Source organism: Caretta caretta, chromosome 25 (genome assembly GCF_965140235.1).
Source record: "Caretta caretta isolate rCarCar2 chromosome 25, rCarCar1.hap1, whole genome shotgun sequence".
NCBI lineage: Eukaryota > Metazoa > Chordata > Testudines > Cheloniidae > Caretta > Caretta caretta.
The window spans coordinates 18,403,953-18,421,171 of NC_134230.1; the positions used below are offsets into that span (position 1 = coordinate 18,403,953).

At 46.8% G+C, this 17,219-nt stretch overlaps 2 protein-coding genes across 9 annotated transcripts in view; both read right to left on the minus strand.

Annotated features, from left to right (window-relative positions):
* CRTC1 (CREB regulated transcription coactivator 1) overlaps positions 1-3,944 on the minus strand; it is a 136,396-nt gene extending 132,452 nt beyond the window's left edge. For all 7 annotated transcript variants that reach the window (XR_012666063.1, XR_012666062.1, XR_012666060.1 and 4 more), the window contains exon 1: positions 3,774-3,944. Coding sequence is in view for 1 of the 7 variants with exons in the window: in XM_048830497.2 (XP_048686454.1) it covers positions 3,774-3,899 (126 nt within the window). In the remaining 6 variants the exon portion in view is untranslated. The remainder of the gene's footprint in view (positions 1-3,773) is intronic.
* Positions 3,945-6,710: 2,766 nt separating this feature from the next.
* The window catches only part of KLHL26 (kelch like family member 26), a 36,986-nt gene continuing 26,477 nt past the window's right edge, over positions 6,711-17,219 (minus strand). For both annotated transcript variants that reach the window (XM_048831061.2, XM_075123131.1), the window contains one exon: positions 6,711-16,994. In XM_048831061.2, the coding sequence (XP_048687018.2) occupies positions 15,413-16,994 (1,582 nt within the window). In that variant the 3' untranslated portion in view covers positions 6,711-15,412. The remainder of the gene's footprint in view (positions 16,995-17,219) is intronic.

Below are 17,219 nucleotides of genomic sequence, written 5' to 3' on the forward strand. Positions count from 1 at the left end.
ATTTAAAATACTTTGGTGAGAACAAGAAAATACCATGACTTAAAAAAAAAACCGCACACAAGACTACACTGCATAAAAAGATGAAGAATACCAACTCAGAGAAGCATTAATGTGCGTATGCACAAACGTTAGTATTGCAAGTCTTTGCCTCTGCTATGACCAATAACTAACCCTAAACAGACAAGATGGTAAAGCACTGCAAAAAGACAATTACTAATAATGAAAAAAAACAAGAGAAATTTTGGGTTGGTTCCACAAACTGAATCAGAATAACGCATTTTCAGACTGACAGCAAAGTGTGTGGTTGCCAAGTGAAATTGAGAGCCAACAGCAAGATTGTGCTTAACCCTTTTTATACTGCATTTTATACACAGATGAAATCATGCAATAAAAAAAATTCACAAAGGAGACATTGTGCTCAGCTATTTGGTCAAAATTTCCATCACTTCAGAACCCAGATTCCTGAAACAAGTTATTCAGCTTGGGTCACTTTCTCAATGCTGGTCTTCCTTAAACTAAAGATGAGTTCCATCTGCAAAATTCAGACTAGAATTTTGAACACCAATATTTGGGTATGCTTGGCTCTGGTATTGCGAGTTGTATCCATCCTTACCGTATATAAATATTTCAAACTGTGAATGCTCAGTACTGAATATCACTTTTCAATGGGCACATTTTAAGTACATGGTTTCATGAATTCTCTCTCAAGAATATTCAAATCCTGAGAACTATCTGGAGGGTTGAAAATTACAAAGCTCGTGTATATTTAAATAGATTCTTTACAAAACCCAACTTGACAAGCTCTACCAGGACAACAGCAACACAAGGGATAAGAGAAGATTCAGATAACGGCAAACATCACTAAAACTGCTTTCAGTATATCCTCAACTAACACAAGGAGAAACTTCACATAGCATCCTCCATTAAATGTCAACAAATAGTTTAGCATGAACAGAGTAAGAATAAGTAAGTATATACCATAGTAAGAGTTAGCTGATAAAAGAAATGTGCCTTTGTTTTATTAGAGAGACAAGATGGGTGAGGTAATATCTTTTACTGGACCAGCTTCTATTGGTAAAAGAGACCAAGCTGTTTTAATTAAAACAAACAAGTATTTACACTATTCTGATAACAAGGAATATAAAGCAATACAGCAAATTCAACAATATGTTCCCTTTCATGGTACGATAGGGCTACAAACAGGCTTGCATTTTTATTTTTTTATCTTAAAGCAGCATAAAAATGTTGACACACACATAAGCTGAAGACACTAATGGAGAGTTTTCTCTCTCTCTCTCTGTCTCAACCATCACTAGATTTAAATCAGAAAAATCCATAAGCAGTCAAAATAGCACCCTGACATTCCTGGCAAGCACTGAAAATGTATTCACTACACTGTAATTTCTAATTATGTGTTTCCCAAAGACAGCACAAGACAAAACGGAGCTGAAGATGCATTAATTTGCACTGATGACAATTAAAACATAATGGGAAAAATATTAATGATGTTAACTCAATGCATTCACACAGTTTTACTCCAGAGTAGCAGCCGTGTTAGTCTGTATCTGCAAAAAGAAAAGGAGTACTTGTGGCACCTTAGAGACTAACAAATTTATTTGAGCATAAGCTTTCGTGATCTACAGCTCACTTCATCGGATGCATGCAATAGAAAATACAGTGGGGAGATTTTATATACACAGAGAACATGAAATAATGGGTGCAGTAACACCCATTGTTTCATGTTCTTTGTATACAAAATCTCCCCATTGTATTTTCTACTGCATGCATCCGATGAAGTGAGCTGTAGCTCACGAAAGCTTATGCTCAAATAAATTGGTTAGTCTCTAAGGTGCCACAAGTCCTCCTTTTCCTTTTACAGTTTTACTTATTATCAGTATGGCGATACATGTGCCTCCTCTACACCTTCTTGTGCCTGAACTCATCCTGCGTAATGTCTAGGTTCAGTTGCAAGCTACTCAAGGCAGGGACTCATCTCTCCATATTTTGTAAAGCAAAAAGGAAGCTTTCAGCACTCTACAGAAGGTATCAAGAAAGCAAATGCATATTTACAAAGGAGGAGGAGGACAAGGATCAGATTATAAACTCTTTGTGAGAGACACAATGTTTTCCTGTATGTTTGCACAGGACCAAGCACAAAAGGCCCCTGAACCTAAATACTACATGAAATCTTCCCCACATTCCTCATGGACCTCACACCCAGATGATACTCCTCTCACCTCAGTCTGGGCTCTCACTCACACAATGATGCTCATTCTTATTCCGAGGTACTGATTCTAGCCAGCAATAATAACCTACTTCTGTTCAGCAGGTGGGCATCATGGCACCACCAAAAGCTGGACAGGGCAAAAGGGCCTGCAGAACCCCATGCCACAAATCCAACCAGTTCCACTCTTGTGCGAGCTACCAGAATACATGGCACTCCCTGCCATGCATATATCCTGGGGAGGCAGCCTGGTGAGCCCTGCTCTCCAGAGGGGAATGTTAAACCAGCACTGGGGCTGCACACAGCACCCCCCACACACGCACGGGGGGGGGGTGTCAATCGCCCCCTCCTCCCACAGCCACCCCCACACACACAGAGGGGGGGTCAATCGCCCCCTCCTCCCTCAGCCCCCCCCCCCCACACACACACAGAGGGGGGGTCAATCGCCCCCTCCTCCCTCAGCCCCCCCCCACACACACACAGGGGGGGTCAATCGCCCCCTCCTCCCTCAGCCCCCCCCACACACACACACAGGGGGGTCAATCGCCCCCTCCTCCCTCAGCCCCCCCCCCCACACACACAGGGGGGGTCAATCGCCCCCTCCTCCCTCAGCCCCCCCACACACACAGGGGGGGTCAATCGCCCCCTCCTCCCTCAGCCCCCCCCCCACACACACAGGGGGGGTCAATCGCCCCCTCCTCCCTCAGCCCCCCCACACACACACACAGGAGGGGTCAATCGCCCCCTCCTCCCTCAGCCCCCCCCCCACACACACAGGGGGGGTCAATCGCCCCCTCCTCCCTCAGCCCCCCCCACACACACACACAGGGGGGTCAATCGCCCCCTCCTCCCTCAGCCCCCCCCCCCACACACACAGGGGGGGTCAATCGCCCCCTCCTCCCTCAGCCCCCCCCCACACACACAGGGGGGGTCAATCGCCCCCTCCTCCCTCAGCCCCCCCCCACACACACAGGGGGGGTCAATCGCCCCCTCCTCCCTCAGCCCCCCCCCACACACACAGGGGGGTCAATCGCCCCCTCCTCCCTCAGCCCCCCCCCACACACACAGGGGGGGTCAATCGCCCCCTCCTCCCTCAGCCCCCCCCCCCACACACACACAGGGGGGGTCAATCGCCCCCTCCTCCCTCAGCCCCCCCCCCACACACACACAGGGGGGGTCAATCGCCCCCTCCTCCCTCAGCCCCCCCCCCACACACACACAGGGGGGGTCAATCACCCCCTCCTCCCTCAGCCCCCCCCCCACACACAGGGGGGGTCAATCACCCCCTCCTCCCTCAGCCCCCCCCCCACACACAGGGGGGGTCAATCACCCCCTCCTCCCTCAGCCCCCTCACACACACGGGGGGGGGCAATCGCCCCCTCACCCACGAGAGGGATGTTAGTTGCACCCTCCTCAGCCCCCACAAGGCGGACACGAGCTGCCCCCTCCTCCGCAGCCCGCCCGCTGCACGGCGGTCAGCCGCCCCCAGCCCCCCCCGGGGGCTATTGCCCCTCGCAGGGGTCCACCGCAGCCCCCCGCGCTCACTCACCCTGTGGGCCCGGGTCAGGCTCAGGTCCTTCATCACCTCCTCGAAAGCCGCCGTCTCCTCCGCCTGCTTCTGGTTGTGCAGCGCGATCTTCTCGCTGAATTTCCGCGGGTTGTTCGAGGCCGCCATCTTCCCCCGTCCGCGTCCCCCTCCCCGGGCCGGAGGGGGCAAGGCGCATGCGCGGGCGGAGGGGCCGGGCGGGGGGTGGAGACCAGCGGCGCCCGCGCCTGAGACGGGCCGAAGGGAACCAAGTGCGCATGCGTACGCGGGGCGAAGTGCCGCAGACGCCGTGGAACAGGCGCAGGAGCGGACTTCCGCGTCCTCGCCCCCGTTACTGGCCCTTTAAAGATGAGTTGGGAGGGGAAGGGAGAGGAGCAGGTTGGGCGCCGTCCAGCGCGCATGCGCGGTAAATCTAGGCTCCACCGACCCTGTTCCCATCCAGCAAGAACAGATAGACGGGGAGGGTGTCCCCTATTCTAGCTGCCCCCAGCCCCCACACACTTTCCTCCCTCCTCCCCCAGCCCTGGCTGCCCCCAACCCCCCCACACTTTCCTCCCTCCACCCCAGCCTGACTGCCCCCCACTCCCCCCCACTTTCCTCCCTCCACCCCAGCCTGACTGCCCCCCACTCCCCTCCTCCTCCCCCTGCCCCAACTGCCCCCAACCTCCCCACACTTTCCTTCCTCCATCCCCTCCCCTCCCAGTTCCCCTCTCCTCCAGCCCTCACTGCCCCCAGTCCCCCCACTTTCCCTTCCTATTTCCCCGTCCACCCCAGCCCTGGCTGCCCCCCACTCCCCTCCTCCTCCCCCTGCCCCAACTGCCCCCAACCTCCCCACACTTTCCTTCCTCCATCCCCTCCCCTCCCAGTTCCCCTCTCCTCCAGCCCTCACTGCCCCCAGTCCCCCCACTTTCCCTTCCTATTTCCCCGTCCACCCCAGCCCTGGCTGCCCCCCACTCCCCTCCTCCTCCCCCTGCCCCAACTGCCCCCAACCCCCCCACACTTTCCTTCCTCCATCCCCTCCCCTCCCAGTTCCCCTCTCCTCCAGCCCTCACTGCCCCCAGTCCCCCCACTTTCCCTTCCTATTTCCCCATCCACCCCAGCCCTGGCTGCCCCTAACCCCCCCCCCCATTTCCCCCTCCTATTCCCCCCTCCTCCTAGCCCTGATTGTCCCCAACCCCTCCCTTCCCTCCCCCTATTCCCCCCTCCTTCCAGCCCTGGCTGCCCTCACCAGCAGCTACCCTCTTCTGCAAGAGAGGGTACAAGCAGTTAGGAGAGATGTGGAAGCAATATTTACACTGTGGTAACCCAGCCCCCCATAACTACCAGTGCATACCCGTATACCCACCTATAAATACACCTGCCCTCTCCTATATATATAAAAATATCGAGACACACACACATCTTGCCTGCTCTGTAGCAGCCTCTACTCTTACGAAAGGTGCCCCCAGCATCTTTACTGTCCATGCTGAGTAGTCAGGACCTTAGAAGACCCACCCTCCGTAAAATGCATGGACCTTCCTGCCTGGGAGTTGAGAGGGTGAAGGGTAGAGAAGAGATTGTAGCCTGTAGTTCCAGGGAGCGTAGTTGTTTCAAGTTCAGGCTGCTAAGTCACCCCTTGCAGCTGTGCTAATGCCATCTTGGTGTCAAGCGCTGGGGTCGGGGAGATGCAGGCATTCAGCAGTAATAAACCCTGATCATGCTGGTATTTCCTAACGCCCCCCACTGGCCTTTACGCTGCCACTTTTACGGAACAGCTGCGGTAAAGTCAGCACCCTACTTTTTGGTGCATTATTTTGTCACACGAACAGTCCATGCCCTACTAACGGTGTATTTGTAATGGTCAAGTGGTCAGAGCAGAGGCCTGGGAGTCAGAAGACCTAGAGTCTATTCCTAGCTCTGCCACTGACTCACTATGCAGCCTCTGCTGAGTGCCCCTGTCCCCTCCCTTTTGAGAGAGAGAGAGAACGATACTTATCCACATTTTAAAACTCTTGGAGATGGCTGGAGGAAATTATGCCTCTGTCAGCACAATATATTATAACTATTAACAACCAGGTAATAGTTTACCTTGCATTCCATTTACCAACCCTCAGTTCATTGATAACTTAGTAGCTGGTGTATTACTGATCAGGAATAAATAATTAGATAAACAGCAAACTGAATAGTTAAATACAGGCCAGCTGAGTAAATGGAACTGACTGTACAGTGGAATTAACAGTGTGCAAGCTGCATAATGGATCTTCAGTGCTAAATGCATGTAGAAATTTTGTGACTTATTAAGACTCATTAACTACTCATTATTTTTGCTTGGGAAGGGTGGGAATGATTTGCAGAGTTACCCCAGTCTCAGAACGGATTAATACAAATGGGAATACCAGGCATCCATAGACCCAGATAGCAATCTGCTGGTATTGGCATCAGAAGATTAAGTGCTAAAGATTAAACTTGATTCAACTTCCTTTCTCCTTCTATGGGGTGAAAGACTGTGGGTGGCCATTTGCTTAGATTTCATCCCAAAGGCAACAGAACCTTTCACCTTCCCTGACTTCTGCTTCTCGGGTGGTGCATGGCGGGAGAACACAGGTTTTTTCCAGCCGCGGTTTTCTCATGTGGCTTTGGCTCCATCGTCCTATGATGTGATTGGGTGAATTACAACAGCTAAACTAGTTCTTGTGCTCACATTCCACGATTTTAAAATAATTTGTTTAATGATCCCTTGGTAATCCTGTTGGGGCTTCCTAATAGGAATGGTTACACAAGAGGAAATGAAAAATTAGTCTCTCATCTGCTAGGAGCTGCTCAGTTAGTGGTAGCCACTAATGGGAAAAAGAAAAAACGGTCCAACCATAGAGGAATGATTCAGAAGATATGGGAGGTTGTGGTTATGGCAAATTAACACATCAATTACATACCTGTCAAAACAGACAGAGGATAGGTAGATAAATTTGATTACTGTTTATTCAATATTCAATGTACACTTGCATGCAAAAAAAAAACAAAAACCCAGCACACCTCTCCAATTGTTCCTGAATATTAACAGCGGAGAGAGATGCCTGGTCTGTTAAATATGTTAAACTTAATCAAATCATTCGAAATGACATTATAGGTGTTGCAATGATTCTCACTCGAATATTCTAACCGCCTGTCAGATAGAAAGATATGATGACTACATGCCTGTACGCCTCTCTGAACAAATGCTAACTGGTCATGGTAACTGTTTTCTTTCGGATATTTACATGGTAAGTATTTGTAAACTTGTTAAAACTTCTTACATCGTTTTTAAATTTTTCTTGCAAAATATTCACACATTTTCTTGCTTCTGGAGTCTTTCTCCGACGCATAGTTGCACATTATGGGGTGTGGCTGGGGTCTGGGCTACAGCTGCGTGCATGGCCTGGAAGCCAGTATAAATCTTGATTGCATTAAGGCTCTGGCAAGGAGGCAGTTCAGCCCAGTGCCAGGTTTCACCCTTCCCCCAGCAAATGCTGTGCTAAGTATTTGACAAAATGATGAGCTGAGGCCAGGAATGTTATTTATATGACTGCCCCTCTTTCCACCTTGAGCACAGATGGGCTATATGAGAACACTGATGGTCTCACTGGAAAACTTATCATAGAACATCAGGGTTGGGAGGGCCCTCAGGAGAGGTATCTAGTCCAACTCCCTGCTCAAAGCAGGACCAATCCCCAATTTTTGCCCCAGATCCCTAAATGGACCCCTCAAGGATTGAACTCACAACCCTGAGTTTAGCAGGCCAATACTCAAACCACTGAGCTCTCCCTCCCCTACAACAGGGACACCCTGGGATGGTAGCTAGACCTACCTCATCCCTCTACACCTTTTGTGATGGAAGCACCTTTGAGATTAGGACAGACCAAAGTGCTGAAGGTGGCTCCGAAGCTCACCTGGAGTTAGTGAAGCACAGGGGCTAAAAGGCTTGCATCAGGTTTTGCTGCAAACAAGGCCCTGCTTTAGATGCATCTGACCTGAGGTAGTTGACGTGGTAACAGTCAAATTTGAAGGTGACCGCATCCCTCCTTGCTATTCCCAGTGTTGGGATGGGGGTCTCTCAGGTTGTGTATTTGGGAGTTTCAAATTACATTGAGCTGCAGTCTCTTGTATCCTTCTACGTCTCTCTGTAAAGATTATACTTCGTTACACTCATACAGCATTAATCCAGTAGACACTGGCTCTCAAGGGACTTCACAGGCTGTCAAGACAGAGCTTACTTCACCCACTGCTGAAATGCAGCCTCAACACCCCCTTCTGAGTTGATAGGTCTTAGTCCCTGGTAGACAGATGTCCAGACTCAGCTGAGAGGCCAGAGGACACCTATTGTCTATCTAGTCCAGTATCCTGTTTTAATGCCCCACACCAGATGCTTCAGAGGAAAGGTGCAAGAATCCCCCACAATGGACCATTCTGGAATAAACAGCCCACAGCAGGAGTTTGTTCCTAGCCCCAGCCAGTTAGCTCATGCCCTGAGGCGTGAAGGTTTGATCCCTCATATTTCTTACCTAATGTAACTGTGGATGTTCTCTTTAGCCATAGAAATGAAACATCTACTCCTTTGTGAATGATTTGGATTTATTTGCCCCGATGAGGGGTAGAAAATGAAGGCACTTAGTGACTTTCTGAAAGCAGAGGTCTTCTTTGTTGCATTGGAACTGGATCACCAAATAAACTAGAATGTCTGGAAAACCCAAGCAGTTCAGGTGTTTGAGTGTCTTAACTTTCACTCCCTGGAACATTACCGAAAGTTGTTTATTCAGTGTAACCAGGTAACTACTTACAGACCAACTGTGGACCCATTTGAGTGGTTTCCAGAACTAGATTGCTGTCTTTGCTGTATGAGTCTGAACTTCACTTGCACACTGAGTTTCAGAGCAGCAGAGTCTTTAGGAGTTAAAGCTCTGATTCCGCAAAGCACTTAAGCATGTGTTTAATTTTAAGCACATGATTAAGTCCTATATCAGCAAAGCAGGTGAGCACATGCTTAATTTTAATGTGCTTCTGGAACTTTGAAATACAATCTTAAGTGCTTTGCTGAATAGGAATGGATTACTGACATACTTAAGTGCTTTCCCAACACTGGGCCTGTGCACCTCAAAATAGGTGCACTTTCTAAGCAGCTTCTTAAGGTTCCCCTTTGCTAGATCTGACTCATTCATTCAAATCCTAGTTACTTGTTCATAGAATTCCCATCCAAAGCAGAATGTAGTTACTTGTTTTGCACAATGCAAATGACAGATTCCCCAAACTGCAAGCCACAAACCAAAGCAGAGAAGTCACTGCGCCCCTATCCTCGGAAACTAAACGCAGCTTTATGGTTATTTTCAAGGCTCCTGCCTGAAACTCTCCCATAAAGAGATTTACAGGGTCAAGGCTTGCTTTTTCTGAATTCCAACATGATGGTGTTCATTCCCTGGTGTAAAGGCTGGAATATTTTCTATGTTACTGCTACAGACAGTGATAAGGTTCCCACCCCACCCCAACAGCTGCAGCCCTAGAGGACAAACAACCGCTTCCCCGATGACCTAAAGGTCTCAGATCTTGATGGGGAAGCCTCTCAAGCCCACATGGTAAGCAGAGAAAGCCTGTATTACCTGCAATAACCTGAATGTTCTAGTTTACACACCTAATGAACAAGCAATAAACATGTGTCAGGTCTGGGGAAGCAGGAAAAGAGGCAGCCTTTAGGGATTTTTAAGTCAACCATTTCCAACTCCGAATTCCACTTAGGAAACAAGCACTTTAGGTAGATTTCTCTAATCAGTCACTTTAGGATCCAGATCTCAAAGTGATGAGTGGTGACTAGACAGAAAGGGGCAGGGTAGAAAGTTCCTCCCTAAGCAAACAGAAAGCATTTCCACCTATCTAGGTAGTTATAATGCACTCATCACTGTCCTATTTGACTGCGTTCACTTCCTAAGAAACTGCCAATACGCATGTCTAATGCAAAAATCCTTTCCACAAATTCTACACCATACACACAGGTTAGTTACATGAATTGCATTACAAGTTTGTCTCCTTCAACCCTCAGTGAAGCCCACAAATTTATTTATGCATCAGTATCTTAATGCTGCCATTAACATGCTTACTCTGAACACAAGACTTCCACTCAGCAAGATGAATGGCTGCTGAATCTCTAAGTCTGTGCCCTTCAAGGCCGCAGGTTTAACAGGTCTCCAGCTTTGAGATCCTAGGCTGGTGATGAAAGGGAAATGATGCACGTAAAACAATGGCAAGCTCTGTTCCTACAGAGACACAGAGCAGTGGTCTGATAAGAAAGTTATCAGATACCATATGTAAAAAACTCCTGGATACAATTCCAAAGCAATGTGACTGGGAAAAGATACATATCACTACTCATTGACAGGGCTAAATTCTGCTCTGCTTACCCTAGCGTTAATCTGGAGTAAATCCTGTGATTTCAAAGGAATTACTCCAGATTTAAACCCGCGTAACCAGAAGCAGAGTTTGGCCCCTGTCTGCATAAACAAGTGAAAAAGGTTTTATTTTTATTTTTAAGACACAGAAATTGCTCTACCTAACAATGTGCCAGGACCTGGGTGTGAAATTGCAGCTGCAAAGCCTCAGGGATGAAGCCAAGAGGCTTTGATTTGCTTTCTCTGCAGTAAATAAACCTTAGAGACTTTTGCTGCAGCAGTTAGTCCGATTTCCATTTCAGTTCGCAACTCTGGGCTCTTACTGCTGCCTAGTCCTGGGGCACTAAATCTTTACCCTTTGTCCTACAATCTGAATCTAATTTCAGGCTGCAGATGAAGCTAGTTTGGCAGCTGTCTTCAAGCTGCTCCTTGCCAGACTTCACAGCCGAGACCTCAGCCAGCATTTGCCCGCTTTGTGGAACGTACAGGGATTGAACTGTCATGAGGTTAAAAATCACAACTGGCTCATAAATGTAGTTCCAAACTTCTCTGTGTGATTCCCTTCTGTTTAAATATTCAACTAAAAAGTGCTACTGAAATTCAGCCAGTAGCTTGGGATGAGGATGGAAAACCAGGAAGCTTTAGGGTCTGCAGTTTGAGTACCATGCCCAGGCAGGGTTTAAAATGCACAGTCCGATGCAAGAATCGCCACAACAAATGGAATTAGGGGAGGTTGGGTTTGGTTAAAAAACAATGCCCAGGTGAGGACCTTGCAGATTAAGTTTCTTCCCAAAGCAAATCATAGAAATATAGAACTGGAAGGGACCTTAAGAGGTAGTTATAAACACCTGAATAATGGTCTAAAATTATCATCAGCAAACGCAGTATTAGGAGATACTGCTGGAAAAGCCCCATATTCAGCTGAAATACTGGGATGGGCTCCACTTTTTTTTAATAGAGCTGTCGATTTATTAAGTAACACTAGCTTTCCTCTTGCCTTAAGGCACCTGCAGTGAAACCCTGTTGATTCACACTAATGACAGGAGACCTAACTTACAGAAGTTGGTCACTTAACAAGTCTGCTAACAAATGTGAGTTAAAAACACCAAGGAGCATCATAAAGTATACTTTGATCATTTATTCTGAAAATAGTTAGATTTGAATCATTCATGTTTCATAAACTAGCGCTTTTCATCCGTAGATCTCAAAGTGCTTTGCAAAGGAGATCAGTATGGTTATTAACAAAAGAGTTTTAGTAATATGACATCTCATCAGACAGCACCTCCCCATGATATGGGGCCAGCAGAGCAAGTGATGCTAGGTCACCCTTGCTAGAACAGAGAGGGATGTGGTTCTCAGTAAAGGCCTTGGGATTTGCTAACTTTCACAGGACACTGCAGGCTTGTTTGTTTCATTCAGCATCTGAAGAGAGGTAGATGGATGGAGGTACTGGCCACTGGATGGGTGTGGGAGTGTTTGAATAAATGTGCTGTGGCTTGCTAAGATGGCTGAGCTGAATGTATTGTATTTTGTCATTTTAAATAATTGGCAGAGTGCTCGGAACTAGCAGAAGAGAGCTTTTATTCATTCTAAATTTGAGGATTGGGGTGAGATGGCTGGGATCTGTTTGTGAGCATTAGCCTGCCTGGGGAGTTGTTAAGTGAGAATTAGCGAGGTTCTATTGTAGGGGAAACTAAAGTAGATTATGAAGCAGACAGAGCTTTGGGAAAGTATGAAATGACACTGCTGTATGAAACTGACACTGCCAAGCACAGGACACTGCCAAGAGCTCCAATTTTTCTTTACAGTTTGAAGTACATTTTCAGGCCCATAAAATGACAGAGGCTATTATCCTGGTAGTGCCATGAGCCCCTAATGTGACATGCCTGAGCTGCACAAATACCTAGAACTAATGACGCTTTGCTTTTACCGCTCCCCATCTGTTCAAGTGTATTTAAAAATGTGCCAAATCAGGTTTATCCCTGTAATGTTTATTGCTGCTCTGAATCTAACAAATGACTCAGAGTGCAATCAAACGTTTGTTTGGCTTTGTTCACTCTTTGAGGGGAGAGGATCCCAGTCCAATTGCTGTTCACGCGGAGTGCAGCTCCACCAGCCAAACGTGGCCAGTGAGGAGTTCTACAATAAAAACAAGAAGTGAAGCAAGTCCTTTCACCCCCTTCCCCTCCCCAAAATGAATTCTGGACAAATCTATCTGCGTATTTATACTGAGCACCATCACTATGTTATCAAACAAGACTGTCCTATTACAGGCACAAAGCCAGCGAGGTCAGGACAAAGAAGAGAAGGAGAAATCTGCACCCAAACTGGTCCATGCTTCTTGTAAATAGGTAGATGGTTTCCAAGCAAACTCAGTCCCAGATGACAGGCTTGTAACAGAAAAATGCATACAGGAAAGCTCAACCTTTTGCTCCCACTAAGTCCCTTTAAGACTCAAAGTTGTTGAACTGTGCATCCAAGAAATAAAGCAGTATCATTGTCATGTAGACCCTATGTTCATTCAAGTAGCTTCTATCCAGCAAAGAACCCAGTTTATTTTCAGGGTAACAGAGCTTATGGATATTACAGCTCAGAGCCATTACTATGTATTTTACATGAGTAAAACTTCTTTTATTACTGGTATACAAGAGACACATTTTCACAAGAGTTCAGCCAGTTTCTTGTAGATTCAGAGCAGCTAGAATTTTGAAAGTTAACGTTATGAAAAATAATTTTATTTTGATATATATCTATAAAAAGAACATTCCATTAACACACAGATGGTGCATAGCACTGCTCTGCCAGCAGTCTCCGGCTAGAGAATCAGGAAACCCACCCTAGCACAGATTCCATGGGGGACTGGAAAGGGAGTGCAGTGACTAGGCTAGTTCAGTGGGTAAGTGTCTGCGTAATTAATGCCCACTTTGGAATGGCTTTTTCTAGCCCCCTATCAAGGAACCACCCTTCCAGAGATGCATTCAAACTGATTTTTTTTTCCACAAGGGTAATTTAAAAAGGACCCCAAGAATGTATTTTTCATAATTTCTAAAGTAGATTCCTCTTCTCTTTCCCTGCAACAATTTAATCACCACTGTCGAAGCTTGAAACAAAAAAAATCAATTTTCCTTAGCACCAGGTTCCTATCTCATCCTTCATGCAGGCTCTCTGGTTTGTTTACTGTAAGGTAGTTTGTGAGCACTGGGAATATGCACCTTGGTTTGTTATCAGAGGGCTGCTCTTCGGCTCTGCATTGCTGGCATAGAAAGAGTATTTATATGAAGGTTAGAAAAAAAAAATAGGGAAGAGCACTGAAGTGTTCCTCTGGGAAGAAATCCATGCAAAGTTACATGGACTTTGCAACTGGAAGAGAAAAGGCAGATTACATTTGGGGTTTGCTAACGTCTGATAAACATGTAGAGGTAGACTATTTTAATAAAAGGGGCTCCATTATTTTGTTGTTTTAGTGCTTCTATTTACATTTCTTTCCTCTCAAATTTTGGCCATTTGTTGGTAAGCCACCTTTTTTGCAGCGTCTCTAGTACGTCTGCAGCAAAATGGGGGCTTTATTTTTATTCATTCATCACTGGCAAAATATGGAATGAAGATGGAGAATTACATTTTCACCAGGTTAGCCGGGTAACATGCATACTTACTGTATCACTTTTTGAAATACCTGAATTTAAGTCCTAGAGAAAGGTATCTGAAAATTAATTTGAATTATGAAGCTCATGCTTTATCACTTGGGCAGAAATAGGCCTGATCAAGGATACATTAGCAAAACAGACATTTTATACTCCCTATAAAAGGTAACAGCTCAGCATTTATATAATGCCAGAACCTAACTGTTTCTCAACATTTTGCATACACCAAAAAAGAGAAATATAATGAAGCCCTTGGCACAGAATTCCTGATACAAGGAGAAACTTCAATGTACCAACATGTTAATTTGCTTAGAAAACTGACCTGAAAAAAGAACATATCTGAGAAGTAAAAACCTTCTATGTGCAGAAAACGCAAATATATTTCACACACTGCAAAGCCCTCTTAAAATGAATCTCTAGTTAAAGAATAAAACATTTTGGGGCAACAGGACTTTACATTTCACAGAGTTCTGTTGTGTTAGGAGCGGACGTTTCTTATTCATAAACGGGGTGGTTGGGGAACCTTTTCGCAGTAGGACAAGCACCACCTGGCTCTTTGGTAGTATTTAAAAAAACCCAGTTTGGGTAAATTTGCATAGGGGAGGGGAGGGAAGGGAAATGCGCTCAAAGGGGAAGGAGATGCGAAAGACGCAGTAAATGGGCCCTAGAAAGCAGCTCTGGGTGCCTTCTGCCTATATCATCAGGGTACAAACAGCTACCAACTCCAAGGTTCTTACTGCTGGGGATGTCACACTTTATTGGCAATTATGAAAATCATGCACGTTTAGCAATGCACTCCAGCTCCTGGCGAGCTGCCAACATGGCCCCTCCGGGTTGCAAAGTTTGGGTGCCCCAATTGAGGGGAGTTTTGTTGAGTAGGACATTACATGGTTATCTGGAGGAATGGGAGGAGGAGCTTCATTAAACTGTCCCATTTGGTGAAGAGCAAACAGAATCAACACAGACCTCAGTGGCCAGAGAGAACCTGTATCCTATTAGACAAAAAGAAAGAAAAAAACCCCTTCTTGGGAAGCCAAGAACATGCGTCATAATCCAAGCACCTCAATTCGTCTAGTTTCCAGTATCCCCTTATTGCTTCTGGAGGTCAGTATGTTATAAAGAGTTTGGTTTTGTTTGTTAAAAACAAGACGATGACAAAAATCCACACACCCCAGTGAGCTTTTGGAATTGTGAAACATTAATGAAATCACATCGGAACTCATCTAAACATCCCACAGTACTTAACATGCTCCTGAGCAGTCACTGCCTGCAATGCATGACCTCGTTAAAAAGATGGGCAGCCAGAGAAATGCATCCTCCCCCCCCAGGACAACAACGAAGAGCCTTGTCTAGCTGTAGCATATGTTAAGTCTAACTGGCCGACAAGTGCTTCTGAGGGAACACGCTGTCAGAACGCTACATTAAGAGGAGGAGGAGATTTCCTGGAGAAGGGAATGCAAAGTATTTTCCTCCTCCCTTTCCCCGCCGTCCCCCCCCCCGAAACAAACAAACGAAACACACAACGTTATTTGCAAACAACAAAGAGACAACACACAGTCCTGAGAACATGCAACACAACAGAGGAGCTCCCAGACAGCACAGTCCCACATGGTTATCTCTGGGTTGTTATTTGTGGCAGTATAACAGGGGCACATGCTATGCCAGCAAAAGACTCTGGGAAATGCAGGTCCCTTTCCCATTCATCTGTTTCCATGTTATACACTTGCACGATGCTCGTTACATTGTTCAGGTGCCAGTTGTACCCTCCCACAATATAGATCTTCTTTTCTAACAAGCAACAACCAGCTTCTGACTGACCTGCCCGCATAGGGTTCACAGTTGTCCATTGGTCAGTTTCAGGCACATAGTATTCCACAGCCAATACATCAAAACAACGGTCAACGTGGTCCATGCGCCCTCCTAGGGCATAAATCCTCGTATTTGCACTGACCATGGCATGCAGGACTCTAGGTTCATTCATTGGGGTTTTAAACTCCCATTGATCAGCTGCCGGGTCATAACAGTGCAGGGCTTTTTTGTCTTCCACTGATATTCCATATCCACCCGATATGTACAGCTTGCCGCCCACTGTGGCCCCAGCATGCCCCCATGTCCTGCGTTTGAGGGAGCACACATAGGTCCACTCATTCTTTTTGGGACAGTACTTCTCTACGGAGGCCAGGCTCCCTGACCGGTTCCTCCCACCTGTGGCATACACCATGCCGTACAAGACATTCAGCTGAAATTGTATCCTGCTCTCTTGCATGGCTTGGATGCGCAGCCACTGGTTCAAGTGGGGGTCATAGCGGTAGCAGATATCTACAGCTCCCTCACCACTGCGGTACTGCAGATGCTGCCCCCCCACGACGTAGACAAAGTTGTCAAGCACAGCCACACAGGCATGGCTGCTGCCCACCTCCATCTCAGTGAGCTCCTTGAATTGACGCACATTGGTGTCTGGCAAGTAATACACTTTGCCGCTCACAGTCCGGTCATTGTCAGTGTATGGGGTGCCGCCAAAGGTGATGAGGGACAGGACATCGGAACGGATGGTGGTTCGAGGAGACTGCATCTCATGCTGGCGGAAGGGCAAGATCTGGTAGTTGAACGCCTCCAGCAAATACTGCCGGCACAGGACGTCTTCCACCATGATGTCCAGGGTCTGCACGCTGTCCACCAGCTCAGACGATTTCATGAGCGGGAAGCGAATGTGGCAGAGCACCTGGCTGGCGTTGGCACGGCGGGACTGGTCATACTGCAGCCAGCGGATGGCAGCTTGGAAGAGGTCTATTTCACTGCAGCTCTTTAGTTTATTGCTTTGCAGGAAGAAGACAAGGCGCTCCAGGGGCAGGTGAAGAAAATCCTCTTCCTCAGAAATCTGAAGGAAGTGCCTAAAGGTGAACGTGTCTACTGATTCCTTCAAGGACGCGAGACTGAAGGTGGTGGCCATCTGCCCGATATTAAGACACGTTTCAACACTCATTGCAGACTTCAGGAACTCTTCGCAGAGCTCTACCACGGGCACCATCTGGAGGAAGACTGCAGCTCCCAGCACATCCTGAATACAGTCAAGGTCGAGAGTCACTTCAGCACTATAAGCAAAGTCTATTATGTGTTTCAGTCCTTTTGCGGATACCCCTTTCAGTTCAATCACATCTTGGCTGGTTTCTCTCATCCCTCCTGTGAACATTGCCCTGAAGGTCAAAAACACAAGAGAAATTCTTGTTTCCAATCATGTGTAAAGTGATGCACTGTCTACCTTAAGTTGTTTTGTTTTTGTGTTTTTTTTGGGGGGGGGGGGGGACTGGTAATCAAAGCACAGCATCTTGAAAGGCCTAACTGCCAAAGAGAAATGGGAGCACGAAATAACCAATACTAACCTTATGATGGAACATACAATGAAGGTAAAAATTAAATAT